General features: G+C 38.3%; 1 protein-coding gene across 2 annotated transcripts in view; it reads left to right on the forward strand.

Annotated features, from left to right (window-relative positions):
* WDR7 (WD repeat domain 7) overlaps positions 1–15,941 on the forward strand; it is a 340,950-nt gene that overhangs the window by 39,363 nt on the left and 285,646 nt on the right. For both annotated transcript variants that reach the window (XM_043889509.1, XM_043889510.1), the window contains exons 9-12: positions 6,481–6,583; positions 9,615–9,747; positions 10,007–10,255; positions 11,167–11,387. In XM_043889509.1, the coding sequence (XP_043745444.1) occupies positions 6,481–6,583; positions 9,615–9,747; positions 10,007–10,255; positions 11,167–11,387 (706 nt within the window). The remainder of the gene's footprint in view (positions 1–6,480; positions 6,584–9,614; positions 9,748–10,006; positions 10,256–11,166; positions 11,388–15,941) is intronic.

Genomic DNA, 15,941 nt, shown 5'->3' on the forward strand with positions numbered 1-15,941 from the left:
GTAGAGTCTGAAGTCAGGCAGGTTGATTCCTCCAGTTCCATTCTTCTTTCTCAAGATTTCTTTGGCTTTTCAAGGTTTTTTGTATTTCCATACAAATTGTGAAATTATTTGTTCTAGTTCTCTGAAAAATACCGTTGTTAGCTTGATAAGGATTGCATTGAATCTATAGATTGCTTTGGGTGGTATAGTCATTTTGACAATATTGATTCTTCCAATCCATGAACACGGTATATTTCTCCATCTGTTTGTGTCTTCTTTGATTTCTTTCATCAGTTTATAGTTTTCTCTGTATAGGTCTTTTGTTTCTTTAGGTAGATATATTCCTAAGTATTTTATTCTTTTTGTTGCAATGGTGAATGGTATTGTTTCCTTAATTTCTCTTTCTGTTTTCTCATTGTTAGTGTATAGGAATGCAGTGGATTTCTGTGTGTTAATTTTATATCCTGCAACTTTACTATATTTGTTGATTAGCTCTAGTAATTTTCTGGTAGAGTCTTTAGGATTTTCTGTGTAGAGGATCATGTCATCTGTGAACAGCTAGAGTTTCTTCTTTTCCTATCTGGATTCCTTTTACTTCTTTTTCTGCTCTGATTGCTGTGGCCAAAACTTCCAAAACTATGTTGAATAGTAGTAGTGAGAGTGGGCGCCCTTGTCTTGTTCCTGATTTTAGGGGAAATGCTTTCAATTTTTCACCGTTGAGGGTAATGCTTGCTGTGGGTTTGTCATATATAGCTTTTATTATGTTGAGGTATGTTCCTTCTATTCCTGCTTTCTGGAGAGTTTTAATCATAAATGGGTGTTGAATTTTGTCAAAGGCTTTTTCTGCATCTATTGAGATAATCATATGGTTTTTATCTTTCAATTTGTTAATGTGGTGTATTACATTGATTGATTTGTGGGTATTAAAGAATCCTTGCATTCCTGGGATAAAGCCCACTTGGTCATGATGTATGATTTTTTTCATATGTTGTTGGATTCTGTTTGCTAGAATTTTGTTAAGGATTTTTGCATCTATGTTCGTCAGTGATATTGGCCTGTAGTTTTCTTTTTTTGTGGCATCTTTGTCTGGTTTTGGAATTAGGGTGATGGTGACCTCATAGAATGAGTTTGGAAGTTTACCTTCTTCTTCAATTTTCTGGAAGAGTTTGAGTAAGATAGGTGTTAGCTCTTCTCTAAACTTTTGGTAGAATTCAGCTGTGAAGCCATCTGGTCCTGGGCTTTTGTTTGCTGGAAGATTTTTGATTACAGTTTCGATTTCCTTGCTTGTGATGGGTCTGTTAAGATCTTCTATTTCTTTCTGGTTCAGTTTTGGAAAGTTATACTTTTCTAAGAATTTGTCCCTTTCTTCCAAGTTGTCCATTTTATTGGCATAGAACTGCTGGTAGTAGTCTCTTATGATCCTTTGTATTTCAGTGTTGTCTGTTGTGATCTCTCCATTTTCATTTCTAATTTTGTCAATTTGGTTCTTCTCCCTTTGTTTCTTAATGAGTCTTGCTAATGGTTTGTCAATTTTGTTTATTTTTTCAAAAAACCAGCTTTTAGCTTTGTTGATTTTTGCTATGGTCTCTTTAGTTTCTTTTGCATTTATTTCTGCCCTAATTTTTAAGATTTCTTTCCTTCTACTAACCCTGGGGTTCTTCATTTCTTCCTTCTCTAGTTGCTTTAGGTGTAGAGTTAGGTTATTTATTTGACTTTTTTCTTGTTTCTTGAGGTAAGCCTGTAATGCTATGAACTTTCCCCTTAGCACTGCTTTTACGGTATCCCATAGGTTTTGGGTTGTTGTGTTTTCATTTTCATTCGTTTCTATACATATTTTGATTTCTTTTTTGATTTCTTCTCTGATTTGTTGGTTATTCAGAAGCGTGTTATTTAGCCTCCATATGTTTGAATTTTTAATACTTTTTTTCCTATAATTGAGATCTAATCTTACTGCACTGTGGTCAGAAAAGATGACTGGAATGATTTCAATTTTTTTGAATTTCCCAAGGCTAGATTTATGGCCCAGGATGTGATCTATCCTGGAGAAGGTTCTGTGTGCACTTGAGAAAAAGGTGAAATTGATTGTTTTGGGGTGAAATGTCCTATAGATATCAATTAGGTCTAGCTGGTCCATTGTGTCATTTAAGGTTTGTGTTTCCTTGTTAATTTTCTGTTTAGTTGATCTATCCATATTTGTGAGTGGGGTATTAAAGTCTCCCACTATTATTGTTTTACTGTTACTTTCCCCTTTCACACTCATTAGCATTTGCCTTATATATCGTGGTGCTCCTATGTTGGGTGCATATATATTTATAATTGTTATATCTTCTTCTTGGATTGATCCTTTAATCATTATGTAGTGTCCTTCTTTGTCTCTTTTCACAGCCTTTATTTTAGAGTCTGTTTTATCTGATATGAGTATTGCGACTCCTGCTTTCTTTTGTTCTCCGTTTGCGTGAAATATTTTTTTCCAGCCCTTCACTTTTAGTCTGTATGTGTCCCTTGTTTTGAGGTGGGTCTCTTGTAGACAGCACATATAGGGGTCTTGTTTTTGTATCCATTCAGCCAGTCTCTGTCTTTTGGTTCGGGCATTCAACCCATTTACATTTAAGGTAATTATTGATAGGTATGGTCCCGTTGACATTTACTTTGTTGTTTTGGGTTCACGTTTATACAGCCTTTCTGTGTTTCCTGTCTAGAGAAGATCCTTTAGCATTTGTTGAAGAGCTGATTTGGTGGTGCTGAATTCTCTCAGCTTTTGGTTGTCTGTAAAGCTTTTGAATTCTCCTTCATATCTGAATGAGATCCTTGCTGGGTACAGTAATCTAGGTTGTAGGTTATTCTCTTTTATTACTCTAAGTATGTCCTGCCATTCCCTTCTGGCCTGAAGGGTTTCTATTGATAGATCAGCTGTTATCCTTATGGGAATCCCTTTGTGTGTTATTTGTTGTTTCTCCCTTGCTGCTTTTAATATTTGTTCTTTGTGTTTGATCTTTGTTAATTTGATTAATATGTGTCTTGGGGTGTTTCGCCTTGGGTTTATCCTGTTTGGGACTCTCTGGGTTTCTTGGAACTGTGTGACTTTTTCCTTCCCCATTTTAGGGAAGTTTTCAGCTATTATCTCCTTGAGTATTTTCTCATGGCCTTTCTTTTTGTCTTCTTCTTCTGGGACGCCTATGATTCGAATGTTGGGGCATCACATTGTCCCAGAGGTCCCTGAGGTTGTCCTCATTTCTTTTGATTGTTTTTTCTTTTTTCCTCTCTGCTTCATTTATTTCCACCATTTTATCTTCTACCTTACTTATCCTATCTTCTGTCTATGTTATTCTACTGTTGGTTCCCTCCAGAGTGTTTTTGATCTCATTTATTGCATTATTCATTTTTAATTGACTCTTTTTTATTTCTTCTAGGTCCTTATTAAACATTTCTTGCATCTTCTCAATCTTTGTCTCCAGGCTCTTTATCTGTAACTCCATTTTATTTTCAAGATTTTGGATCATTTTTATTATCATTGTTCTAAATTCTTTTTCAGGTAGATTCCATATCTCCTCCTCTTTTGTTTGACTTAGTGGGCATTTTTCATGGTATTTCTCTGCCTTTTCATCTTGTTTAGATTTCTGTGTCTGGAGTGGGCTTTCTGTATTCTGGTGGTCTGTGGATCCTTTTTATTGTGGAGGTTTCACCCAGTGGGTGGGGTTGGATGATTGGCTTGTCAAGGTTTCCTGGTTAGGGAAGCTTGCATCGATGTTCTGGTGCATGGAACTGAATTTCTTCTCTCTGGAGTGCAATGGAATTACAGTTGTGAGTTTTGAGATGGGTCTATGGTTAGGTGTGACTTTGGGCAGCCTGTATGTTGACGCTCAGGACTATGTTCCTGCGTTGCTGGAGAATTTGTGTGGTATGTCTTGCTCTGGAACTTATTGGCTCTTGGGTGGTGGTTGGTTTCAGTGTAGGTATGGAGGCTTTTGGATGATCTCTTATTACTTAATGTTCCCTGTAGTCAGTAGTTTTCTGGTGTTCTCAGGTTTTGGGCTTAAGTCTCCTGCCTCTGGATTTCAGTTTTATTCTTCCAGTAGTCTCAAGACTTCTCCAACTATCCAGCACTGATGATAAAACTTCTAGGTTAATGGTGAAAAGATTCTCCACCGTGAGGGACACCCAGAGAGGTTCACAGAGTTACATGAAGAAGAGGAGAGGGAGGAGAGAGATAGAGATGAGCAGGAGGAGAAAAAGGGGGACTCAAGAGGAGAGAGACAGATCTACGCAGTTCTCTGTTCCCAGAGTGTTCTCTGTAGCCTAGACACCCACAGAGATTCACAGAATTGGATTGGGAAGAGAAGGGGGAGGGAGGAAATAGAGGTGATCTGAGGGAGAAAACAGAGAGTCAAAAGTGGGAGTGAGTAATCAACACACTGCTGAGTAAAAATGGGTCCTGAATATTGGATTCTTAAATGTCCAAAATTGATATCAAATACTGAAAAACAAAGATTGAAAATCTAGGGTAGAGGTTAGACTCTTAAAAATACAATATTAAAAACAAAAACTAAAACACAAAAAATTTTAGAAATATGTATGAAGTTCAGTTTAAAAATATGGCCTCTTCTTTTTTTTTTGCAAGGTTATAGTGAAATGAAAATGAAAATTAAGGAGTAATAGAGGAGTAATACAGAGGACTTTAAAAGAAAGTAAGAGAAAAAAATTAAAAAAAAGAAACATTTTTTTCTAATTTAAAAAAATAGTAAAAATGTATGAAAATGAAAGTTAAGGAGTAATGGAGGAGTAGTAGGGAATTTTAAAAGAAAATAAAAAAAAATTTTAAAGAAAAGAAAAAAAAATTTTTTTTCTTTAATTAAAAAAAAGAAAAGTAAAAATATATCTAGGAATTTCTCTGGAGCTGTTGCGGTCAGTGTGGGTTTGGTTCAGTTTCAGATAGCTCCCTGTTCCAGCTTACACTTCTCGATATCTACTGGCCCCTTCCGGTGTAGTCGGTGTTACCTACAGGGATTTTCATCTGTTGCACCGGTCCCTTCTGAGGCGGTTCCCTTTGTTTATTTGGCTTCTGTTTGCCGGTCTCTTCAGTGTCTAATTTCCGCCCTGACACAGGCAGGCGGAGGTGGTCCCTTGTTTAGGTTCGCTGGTTGAGTCGCGCTGCGGGGAGGGAGGGGCGCTGCAGACAAATGTCACTGCCTGTGTGGGGAGCACTCGCAGTGTTCCGGCCACACTGGGTTTGCCCCACTCACGGGTGTGTGCTCTCCCCGTCTACACTGCTCAGGCTCCTGTCTGTTCTATATGGAGCGGGCCCTGCACTGCGTGCGGTTCCAGTTTTCGGGTATTCCACAAAAGCGTGGACTCGGTTGGGCCTGCGTTTTGTGCCTTCCCCAGCAAGAGCAGCTCAGGCAGCCAGGAGCTTGACGGGTGCACTCTCCCCGGATGCAGTGCGCCTTATCCCCTCCGCAGTCCCAGCCTTAGATTCCGCGCGCCAGTCCGGTGTGTGCGCCTTGGGTCTGTTCTGGGGAGCTGGTCTCTAGCAGCGACCCTCTGGGCAGATGTCGACCATCCAGAATCTCAGAAAGTCTTTGGTTAGAAACTGGGAGCCTGTTTGCAGTTTGGTAGGGGGTGCTGTCTCTGGGGCTGAGTTTGCCCCTTTCCCCTCCCCGCTGCCTCCTGCCTCCAGCGGGGGATGGGCCGGTCCGCCGCTGGCTAGCTCTTCTCTGGGATGGCTCAGTTCTTCCTTTGTTCTGCGAAGGGGCCCGCAGTGTGTTCGGCCGGTTAATTTTCTTTCTCTTGCTATCCCACAGTTCAAGTTGCTTCACATTAGCTCCCTCCAATTGCCCTCAGGGCATTCGGGCCCAGTCCTTACCTTAAGCAATGCCGCCCGCTCCTCTCCGTTCCGCCCCCACTTGCTGGTGGCGGATGCAGGCGTCTGGGGTAGTTTTCTGCTGAGAGTTGCTTTTAGGCATGTAATCTGTGGGTTTTATTTATTTTTCCTCCCAGTTAGGTTGCCCTCCGAGATTCAAAAACTTCCCCCAGACCCACCAGTGAGAGGGTTTCCTGGTGTTTGGAAACTTCCTCTATTATGCCTCCCTTCCCAGAACGGGTCTCCATCCCTAACTCTATTGTCTCTCTTTTTATCTTTTTATATTTTGTCCTACCTCCTTTCCAGCGATGGGCTGCTTTTCTGGGCGCCTGATGTCTTCTGCTAGCAGTCAGAAGTTGTTTTGTGAAGTTTGTTCAGCGTTCAAATGTTCTTTGGATGAATTTGTAGGGGAGAAAGTGGTCTCCCCATCCTATTCCTCCGCCATCTTAGCTCCTCCTCCCATTAGGTGGATTTTTATTTGAGTAAGATATTTTAATAACATTATTTAATTTAATGCCTATATTAAATTAACTATAAAACAATCCATATATTGTCCAATGTGAAAAAACCTCATCAGATGGTGTGATACAGTATTTAATGTCAGTGTTCTTTTTTACTGAATGTTGTATTTTCCTCACTCTCAGTTGCCTTCCAGCTAGTGATTCATTCCGCAGCGATGTGGGGAAAGCGGTTGAAAGTTTAATTCCTCCAGTGCAGCACAGCCTCTTGGACCGAAGAGATAAAGAGGTAAAATTCTTCAGGTATCATTTACAGTTGGTGGCTATGTTGAAAAATTTCCACAACTATAATTATTAGTATCTTTTGGTAGCTAAGCATTTCAAAGATTGATTGCCATTCAAGGCACTCTATTAGATGTAAAACATTTTGACATGGTTATTATAAGCATAATTTGTGCATTTGCTTATAATATGCCTATATGAAGGAGGAAATGGCAACCCAGCCCAGTACTCCTGCCTGGAGGACTCCATGGGCAGGAGAGACTGGTTGGCTGCAGCCCGTGGGGCCACAGAGACTCAGACGTGGCTGAGCGTGCGTGCGTAATGCGCCTACAATATAAGCATTCCCTTTCTCCAGGAAGAAAAGTGCTCTCATACTGATTACAGAGTGGCAACGACTTTTTGATAAAATTCATATTGATGTTATAAATTGATTTTACCAAACTCATGCAATTCTAAACATAGTGACAGATGTAATTTTAGAATGACAAAGATAATTATATAATAATGCTGACTGGTTATTGTTTGAATAAGTATTGCAGTATTTCTCTCAAATCATGTAGTGATTTAAATCATTAGGCATTAGAAATAAAGAATAAAAGAAATTTTTCTCTATAAAAAGAAAATTTCATTATGACTTCTAGTGTCAGTTGCTCAGTTGTCTCCGACTGTGTGATCCCATGGACTGTAGTCCCTCCGGCTCCTCTGTCCTTGGGGTTTCCCAGGCAAGAATAATGGAGTGGGTTGCCATTCTTTTCTCCAAGGAATCTTCTTGACCCAGGGATCCAATCCAGGTCTCCTGTGTTGTTTCTAAAAACCTACTTAATATCAATTTAAAGTTGAAATGCACTTAGTAGTGGGTTTTCAACTCTGTGTTCTTTGAACATTAAGAAAGAAGCTTTGGTTTTGGAAATAAAGTTTCCTTTACTTATGATCTGGGTTTCCATAGCTTTTTCATTCTGAGCATTTTGCTCTATCTTTATGTTCATCCCTTTATGAGGGATGGCAAGGGGATCCCTTGCCATTTTCCATGAATATTTTGAATATATAGAATTTATCCATCCATGTATAATTAAGATCCTTTATGACCTGTCCTTTATTCTCTTAACTTAAACTGCTACTTACTGATAGACAAATAAAACCAGCAAACTAGACAGTCACTTCCACTTAAACTAAGGGATAATGACTTACATAGAAAACATACCTGATGGAAATTCTCTGTCTGTTCGGTCATTAGGGCTTGCTGTTTACTGCTGGGCCCAGGTTCAGTCCCTGGTCGGGGAAGTAACATCCCACAAGCTGCACTGTGCAGCAAAACAAACAAACAAAACATGAAGTAAACAAATGCATATTATATTTCCTTAAGTATCAGCTCACCAGTTCATTTTAAATTAAAATGTGTGTATTATGTGGTGCGAGATACAGATTGTAGTACAGAATACTGGTTATTCCAGCTTTGTAGCAACTTTTCCTGGTTAAACATGTTTATCAGTCAAACTTTTAGTAATTTTCAGACTTTAAGTTAAACCAAATAATTGGCCATGCTTAATGCATGTTAATTTCTATAGGGTAGTGCTTTTTAGCACTGATACTTGTTGGGGTCCTTTAATGGACCGGAACCTGGTGGTACGGAGTCGACGATAAGAAAGTAAAAGAGAGAGAGAGACAAAAAAGACCGGGGGACCTAAGCTCTGATGGAGCAAAGGTGCTTTAATGATTTCTCTATGAGTATATATAGGCTGTGGTACAAGAAACTTCTTTCGGGAATGATAGACATCAGAAAACCAAATGTACAGTAACTGTTACCAAGGGAACAAGGGGTAATGTTAGTCACAAGGTCAGGACACAATCCATATCTCAAGAAAAGGGAATGAGACTAAGCAGTTTTGTCCTAAAGAGAATGTTTACTAAAGGAGACCCAAGCCTGCCTCACACAATGACCTCAGTCCCTGGGAGCAGCGTGCTGTTCCGCTTGAAGAGGGACAAAGGACTCGTGAGAGACAGCACATAGGAATCCTCCCGTCAAACATTCCCTGACAATATAGATTATTTGCCTTTTGTTTTTTAACTGCTTTTCAGGATAAGCTTACATACTTTCATACTCAAGTTTTAGTGTATTAATCATCTAAAATTTAAATTTAGGAGTCCACCACTATTTAGTATTTTCAAATAAGTGGTCTCACTGAAGATATAGGATCTTAAGCAGAAAATAATGTGCTTTAAAAATGAAAGTGTTTGCAAGACCCTCATGAGTGGCTTTTGTTCCTGGTAGTTTGTAGCTAGCACATCAGGCTAGTTCAAGTTGGTTATGAAAATGTGATCAGGTGACAAAAGGGAAAAGCATTAGTTGTTATTCATGCCCCACACTTTGACACCCCAGGGTGTGTAGCCCACCAGGCTCTTCTGTCCATGGGAGTCTCCAGGCCAGAACACTGGAGTGGGTAGCCATTCCCTTCTCCCGGGGATCTTCCAGACCCAGGGATCAAACCCAGGTCTCCTTCATCGCAGGCAAATTTTTTAACACTGAGCCACCAGGGATGTTTTGTGCTATTAGTTGAAAAATAGTCTAATTGAAAAAAAAAAAAAAAAGAGTCCTCTAGTGGTACAGCATGGTAGTTTCGTTTTATAGCCATTCTTGGTGAATAGCTAATAAGGCATGGGCAGAATACCCTCTTTTTGGTATAGAGGGGTGTATCTTTGGATTCATTGCTTAATAATAGACAATTAAATAATTGCAATGTGGTTTTTATAAAGCAGAGAAAAAGAATAAAAATGTTAATTCTAGAGAAAGACTATATAAATATAGTTTTCATTTCTTTGAATGTTTGTGTTATATGTACTGGATTTGAGTATTAGTTGACATATTTATATCAATGCTACAAAATTAATTGAAATATTATTGAACACTCATTCTATAAATACACTTTTTTTTTTTTTACTCTCGTACTGAGCTGAAGTACTTTACATCCTAATCTGAAGAAACTTAACTATAAAATATTTTGTTTTAAAAGAGAATTTGAACAATTTTTTTTTTTTTACAGTTGCTAATTTGTCCTCCTGTGACTCGCTTCTTCTATGGATGCAAAGAATACTTCCACAAACTATTAATTCAGGGTGATTCTTCTGGAAGATTGAATATTTGGAACATATCAGACACACCTGATAAACCGGAAGGTAATGGAGGTTCTAGAAAATCATGAGCAGTTATTTCTCAGTGTTTCTAACTGAACAACCTGAACGTTACCACTGAATAGCCCCTTCATAATGTACACATGTCCTTTTCTTCTTAGAATGATAGTTGATGACAGTTATTCTTTGGTATTTCATGGAATCAACTGTAAGCACGTTTATTTTTACATGTTGAATTGTTTTTTTTTTTCTTTTTCTAACATGCTCAAATATGTTTCTTTTCTACCACACAAAACCTCCACAGGGCGGGAAATGACCACATCTATTAGTTTGCAAGAGGCATTTGATAACCTGAACCCGTGTCCTGCTGGAATTATAGATCAGCTGAGCGTGATCCCCAACAGTAGCGAACCTCTTAAGGTGACGGCGAGTGTGTACATACCAGCGCACGGACGGCTCGTCTGTGGCCGTGAAGACGGAAGCATCGTCATCGTCCCCGCCACGCAGACGGCCATAGTGCAGCTTCTGCAGGGCGAGCACATGCTCCGCAGAGGTACCTGCAGACCTGCTGGCGTCTGGTGTCAGGAGCGCTCTGTGACCGTGAACTTGACAGCGCCTGCACTCTGCGTGTTTCGCAGACACAGTGCGTCGGTGTAGCTGTCAGTATGCTCCGTAGCTGGTCGTGTGACGTGCATTTAATAAGATACACTCCAGTTGACCCTGGAGCAACTCAGAGGGTTAGGGGTGCTGGTCCTCTGCACAGTTGGGAGTCTGTGTGTTGCTTTACAGCCAGCCCTCTGTATCTGTGGTTGTGCATTCTGGGATTGCATCCACTGCCCCTGTGTAGTGCTACAGTCTGTATTCATTGGAAAAAGCCTGCATATGCGTGGGCCTGCCCAGCACAGCGCAGTTTAACCTATGTTGCTCAGGGATCAGCTGCAGTCAGTGTCTGTTACTGGAGTAGACACCGCATAACCACAAGCACGGGGCTTCCCGGCGGCGCTAGTCGCAAAGAGCCCGCCTGCCCGTGTAGCAGATGCAAGAGACTGGGGTTTCATCCCTGTGTTGGGAAGATCCCCTGGAGAAGGAAAGGGCAACCTACTCCAGGATTCTTGCCTGGAGAATCCCATAGACAGAAGAGCCTGGTGGGCTGCAGTCCACGGGGGTCTCTAAGAGTCGCATACAAGTTGAGTGACTTAGCACAATGACTGTAAATAGAAATATCCAGTTTTTCTCTTTGATACATGTTAATAGTTACTATTTATTATTAGGTATCTCTGGCGTACTATTATATTATCAGTAATACTGGTAGTCTTTTAGAACAAAAACTGTCCAATAGAAATATATGTGAAAGGAACATTTTAATGATAAAATGTACAGCTAGTCTGAAAATTCTTGTTTACTTTTGTTGAAACTTTGGAAGAATCTAATTTTCCCATTTTAAATCCCAAACCTTATTTGCAGGTTGGCCACCTCACAGGACACTCCGTGGTCATCGGAACAAAGTCACATGTTTGCTGTACCCTCATCAGGTCTCAGCCCGTTATGATCAAAGATATCTCATATCTGGAGGCGTGGATTTCTCGGTCATAATTTGGGACATATTTTCTGGAGAAATGAAGCATATCTTCTGTGTCCATGGTGGTGAGATAACTCAGCTTCTAGTTCCACCTGAAACCTGTAGTGTAAGTTGATCATGAAAGATTATTTCACTATTGTAGAGTTGAACTGTGTTGCTGCCAGGCTTAATACAAATGAAATCCAGAGTAATCTAAAGTGTGATGGAAGAATTAATAAAAAAAATCCTTGTAATTATAAAACTAAATAGTGGTAAAGTGATTTTTAGGCAAAGTTATGATTATTACTATTGGGCATTATAGAAATAGAAGATGGACATAGTGTTTTTTCCTGTTATTAGTGCCTAAATGGCATGGCTTATCCCCAAAACATAGTAGCAATCTAAAATATGTTTGTTGAAGTTTCAGTTTTTTGCTCTGAAGTAGTTTTAAGTATCCCTAAAGTCATGCTCATCAAAGTGACCTCATCATTCTCAACTCCATCTGAGCAAAAAGAAATTGAATTTGTGCTTTATAGCTTGAAGCAAAATACTTCTCAATACTTACAAATAGAGTTTGTAATACTTACAAATACTTACAAATAAACAATTATTGTGACAAGGGAAAGAATAACAGGCACTGATAATGATTTTGGAAAATTTTGTTTGTACTTTTATGGAAGCAGATTGCTTTTTCATGATGTGTGTGTAAGTTAGCTGATGATGTCAAATATAAAAAGTCTCATAATTCTAGAAATAGGAAATTTTAGAAGGACTTAGGACAGATGAATAACAGACCCGTAATTTCTTTTACTGTGTGTTTAATGTGAACTTACTCATGTGATTAGCTGCCTTTGTATGCAAAATCACGATTCCCCAGCACACACACACGTGTACAGACCCATGTACATAAACATGCAAATATACTGTCTTTATCACACGTTTCATGCTTATCAAAATCCTTTCACCAACTATTGTCTTACTGAAATGAAAAGCATTTTACTTGTGTATCTGATCCATTGGTCAGAAGGAGTCTCATTTCAAAGACCCAGGAAATTTTCCTTGGCCTTTCTGCTTGCTCACATGACTTCATGATAGTGTATACTATTTGCCATGTTCTGCCAGTGCTAGATTTCATTTGATTTGACACATGTGGTGGGGTAGGAAGTTCTATACCAGCGTGTGTCTGTCTCTTTCTTTTTCCCCTGACAGATGTGAAAATTTAGGTACTTAATTAATCTCTTCCTTCTTTATACAGATTTTTGCCTTTTTCTTTCTTTCCAGTTTGTTGTTCATTTTTAAAAAAATCTTCATCACTGTAAAAAATTGTTGTGTATTTATTTAAATAGCTAGGTTAGTTTAGTCACTCAATCGTGTCCGACTGTTTGCGACCCCATGGGCTGCAGCTCGCCAGGCTTCCCTGTCCATAACCAACTCCCGGAGCTTGCTCAAACTCATGTCCATTAAGTCGATGATGCCATCCAACCATCTCATCCTCTGTCGTCCCCCTCTCCTCCTGCCTTCAATCTTTCCCAGCGTCAGGCTCTTTTCCAATGAGCTAGTTCTCATCAAGTGGCCAAAGTGTTGGAGTTTCAGCTTTAGCATCAGTCCTCCCAGTGAATATTCAGGACTGATTTCCTTTAGGATGGACTGGTTGGATCTCCTTGCTGTCCAAGAGACTGTCAAGAGTCTTCTCCAACACCACAGTTCAAAAGCATCAATTCTTCGGCACTCAGCTTACTTTATAATCCAACTTTCACATCCATACATGACTACTGCAAAAACCATAGCCTTGACTAGACAGACTGTTGTTGGCAAAGTAATGTCTCTGCTTTTTAATATGCTGTCTCTGTTGCTCATAGCTTTTCTTCCAAGGAGCAAGCGTCTTTTAATTTCATGGCTGCAGTCACCATTTGTCATGACTTTGGTCACGACAAAGTCTGTCACTGTTTCCCTGTCTGTTAGCCATGAAGTGATGGGACCAGATGCCATGATCTTAGTTTTCTGAATGTTGAGCTTTAAGCCAACGTTTTCACTCTCCTTTTTCACTTTCATCAAGAGGCTCTTTAGTTCTTCTTCACTTTCTGCCATAAGGATGGTGTCATCTGCGTATCTGAGGTTACTGATATTTCTTCCGGCAATCTTGATTCCAGCTTGTGCTTCATCCAGCCCGGCATTTCACATGATGTACTCTGCATATAAGATAAATAAGCAGGGTGACAATATACAGCCTTGAGTACTCCTTTTTGTATTTGGAACCAGTCTGTTGTTCCATGTCCAGTTCTAACTGTTGCTTCTTGACCTGCATATAGGTTTCTCAGAAGGCACATCAGGAGGTCTGGTATTCCCATCTCTTTCAGAATTTTTCACAGTTTGTTGTGATTTACACAGTCAAATGCTTTGGTGTAATCAATGAAGCAGAAATAGATGTTTTTCTGGAACTCTCTTGCTTTCTTGATAATCCAACGGATGTTGATAATTTGATCTCTGGTTCCTCTGCCTTTTTAAAATCCATTAAATCCATTTTATTTAAATCTATTTAAATAACCAATTTTATGTTTATTTTTAGTGAAATAGGTATTATTGTAATTCTGCTAAGTTTAAGCAGTGTTAGAACCCTTGTCCTGAACCTCATTTTGCAGTTCTTACGCCCCATAGAAAAATATAGGTTTTTTTCACATCTGAATGCTAATTTGGTGAAATATCTAATTTTTTAATGCTGAAGTTGATAACGTAGATTATGTTATTCCTAAGTTTAGATAAACCATTTTGATTTGGCTGGTTTTTGTTTTCATAAAAATACACTGAAAATACTAGAGTGTGTATGTACATATTCATATATATATATATATATATTACAAATATTGAAAGTGTTTTTTGAGTAACTTACATAGGGTCATGTTTTCCGTTTGAACTGCATTAATATATGCATATTTTTAGCCTATGTGTATGAGCACATTTTCTGGTTTCTTTTTTAAAAATTTCAAGTGCGTATTTAATATAGTAATAAAATGTTTTTGATCAATTGAATTTAGAAATACTTCATAGTAGATGAAAGCTAAGATATGGACATATATGCAATTAAACAGAAAGTGGTCTTCTCACTAGATGAGGCACCAGCCAGAGGTACTGGTTGCCTGGGATGTATGAGGCAGAGAGGTACCAACAAGAAAGTCTGGTTCTTGGAATATAATTTACTTACAGGTTTAACAGTAGAATTTTCTTGTTTTTAATTAACTTTGAAAAGTTCTGATTAAGACACATTTGCTTTGGTCTTTGTGATAGTATAAGATGTAAATAATGACTGCCTAGTTAATAACCTGTTCATTTAGCTGGTAGTTTTAGGCCCAGCAGCTAATGTGTTTGGAAATCAGAGAACTCTAACTGGTTAATAAAAAGCTAAGGATTTGATATTTGCTAAATATTTAGCAAATGACTCTTCTGCTGAGATTATAGAGTTAGTGACATCAAATGTGTCAAATGCTTAAATTGTCCTTCTCATAAATTGATCCAATGTCATTCTCTTTTAGCAAAAAATATTTTTACTTTAAAGTGATCTGGTACTTGGAAGATTGTAACTACTGCAATACTAAAAAGTTTGTCATCTGCTTTTTGGATTATAGTAAGAGTTTTGGTTTTATCTTAGGTGGATTGAGAAAGAAGTTGAATTTTGATTTCTTTAAGTTTTTTTTTCAGGAAAAGATGTTCTAAAACATAAATGTTGGTTGTATTTTAAAAATGACTTAAATTATAATTAAGAATGTACAATTATGATGAGTTTTTCATTCTTAATTTATAGTCATTTCTTGTTTACTAAAATATAGGAAGTTGTTAAGATAAAGTGCTGAGCAAAATCATTGTTTCCTCGCCTCTGTAGAGAGTGAACAAAAAATGAAATCCTGCCTGCTGGGTAGAAAAGATGCTGTGGCTGGAGACAAGCTCTGAGGACAGACTGTGTGCCCTTCCACAGCTCCACATATGTTCACATCTTACTGGTCTACTGTCTAGGTGTTTCTGTCATCCTTTCTCTCCCCACTCCTTCATTTTTGTACTTTTTAGCATCTTTTTCCCCGAAGTCTTTCCAGATTCTTGCTATACATTAGCATTGATTTAGTGCCAGACTCAGTAACCCTGTATATTTATTTTTAATGAACTATTTATAGGAGTTTTAATTATTTAAAATTTTCAACATTTTCCTAGACAGTAAACACTGCCTACAGTATTATGTAGAGTACCTACTTTGAATAGATTTTGTATTTATTGTACATTAAAGGTTTTTGGTTTTTCATTTTTTAGAGGAATTTTATCTATTTATTTTTTTTTCCAAAACAGTAAAAGTCATTTTAGGCAAAGTACTTTGAAATTGAACTTGATTCACTGAATAAACTGGTTAGCTGAGATTTAACTTTTATGTGATACAGATTATTTTAAAGAATTAAAGAACAGTAAAGAAAATCTAAAAGTTTCCTGAAGATATGCTTTGAGACACGAAATATTGAAGTAATTCAAGATTGTAGTGCCAAAGGGTTATTGGGGAAAATTCAGAATATTTTTGGGCAGAATTACTGTCTGCCAAGTAATGTGTTTTAGTGTTCCAAGAAATATAAACATATTTTAGGAGGAGGATCAGGCGAATATTTAAGGAAGTCTGTTACAGTGTCGACTATACATGATAAAGGAGAGA

Source organism: Cervus elaphus, chromosome 27 (assembly GCF_910594005.1).
Source record: "Cervus elaphus chromosome 27, mCerEla1.1, whole genome shotgun sequence".
In the NCBI taxonomy this organism is placed as follows: Eukaryota; Metazoa; Chordata; class Mammalia; order Artiodactyla; family Cervidae; genus Cervus; species Cervus elaphus.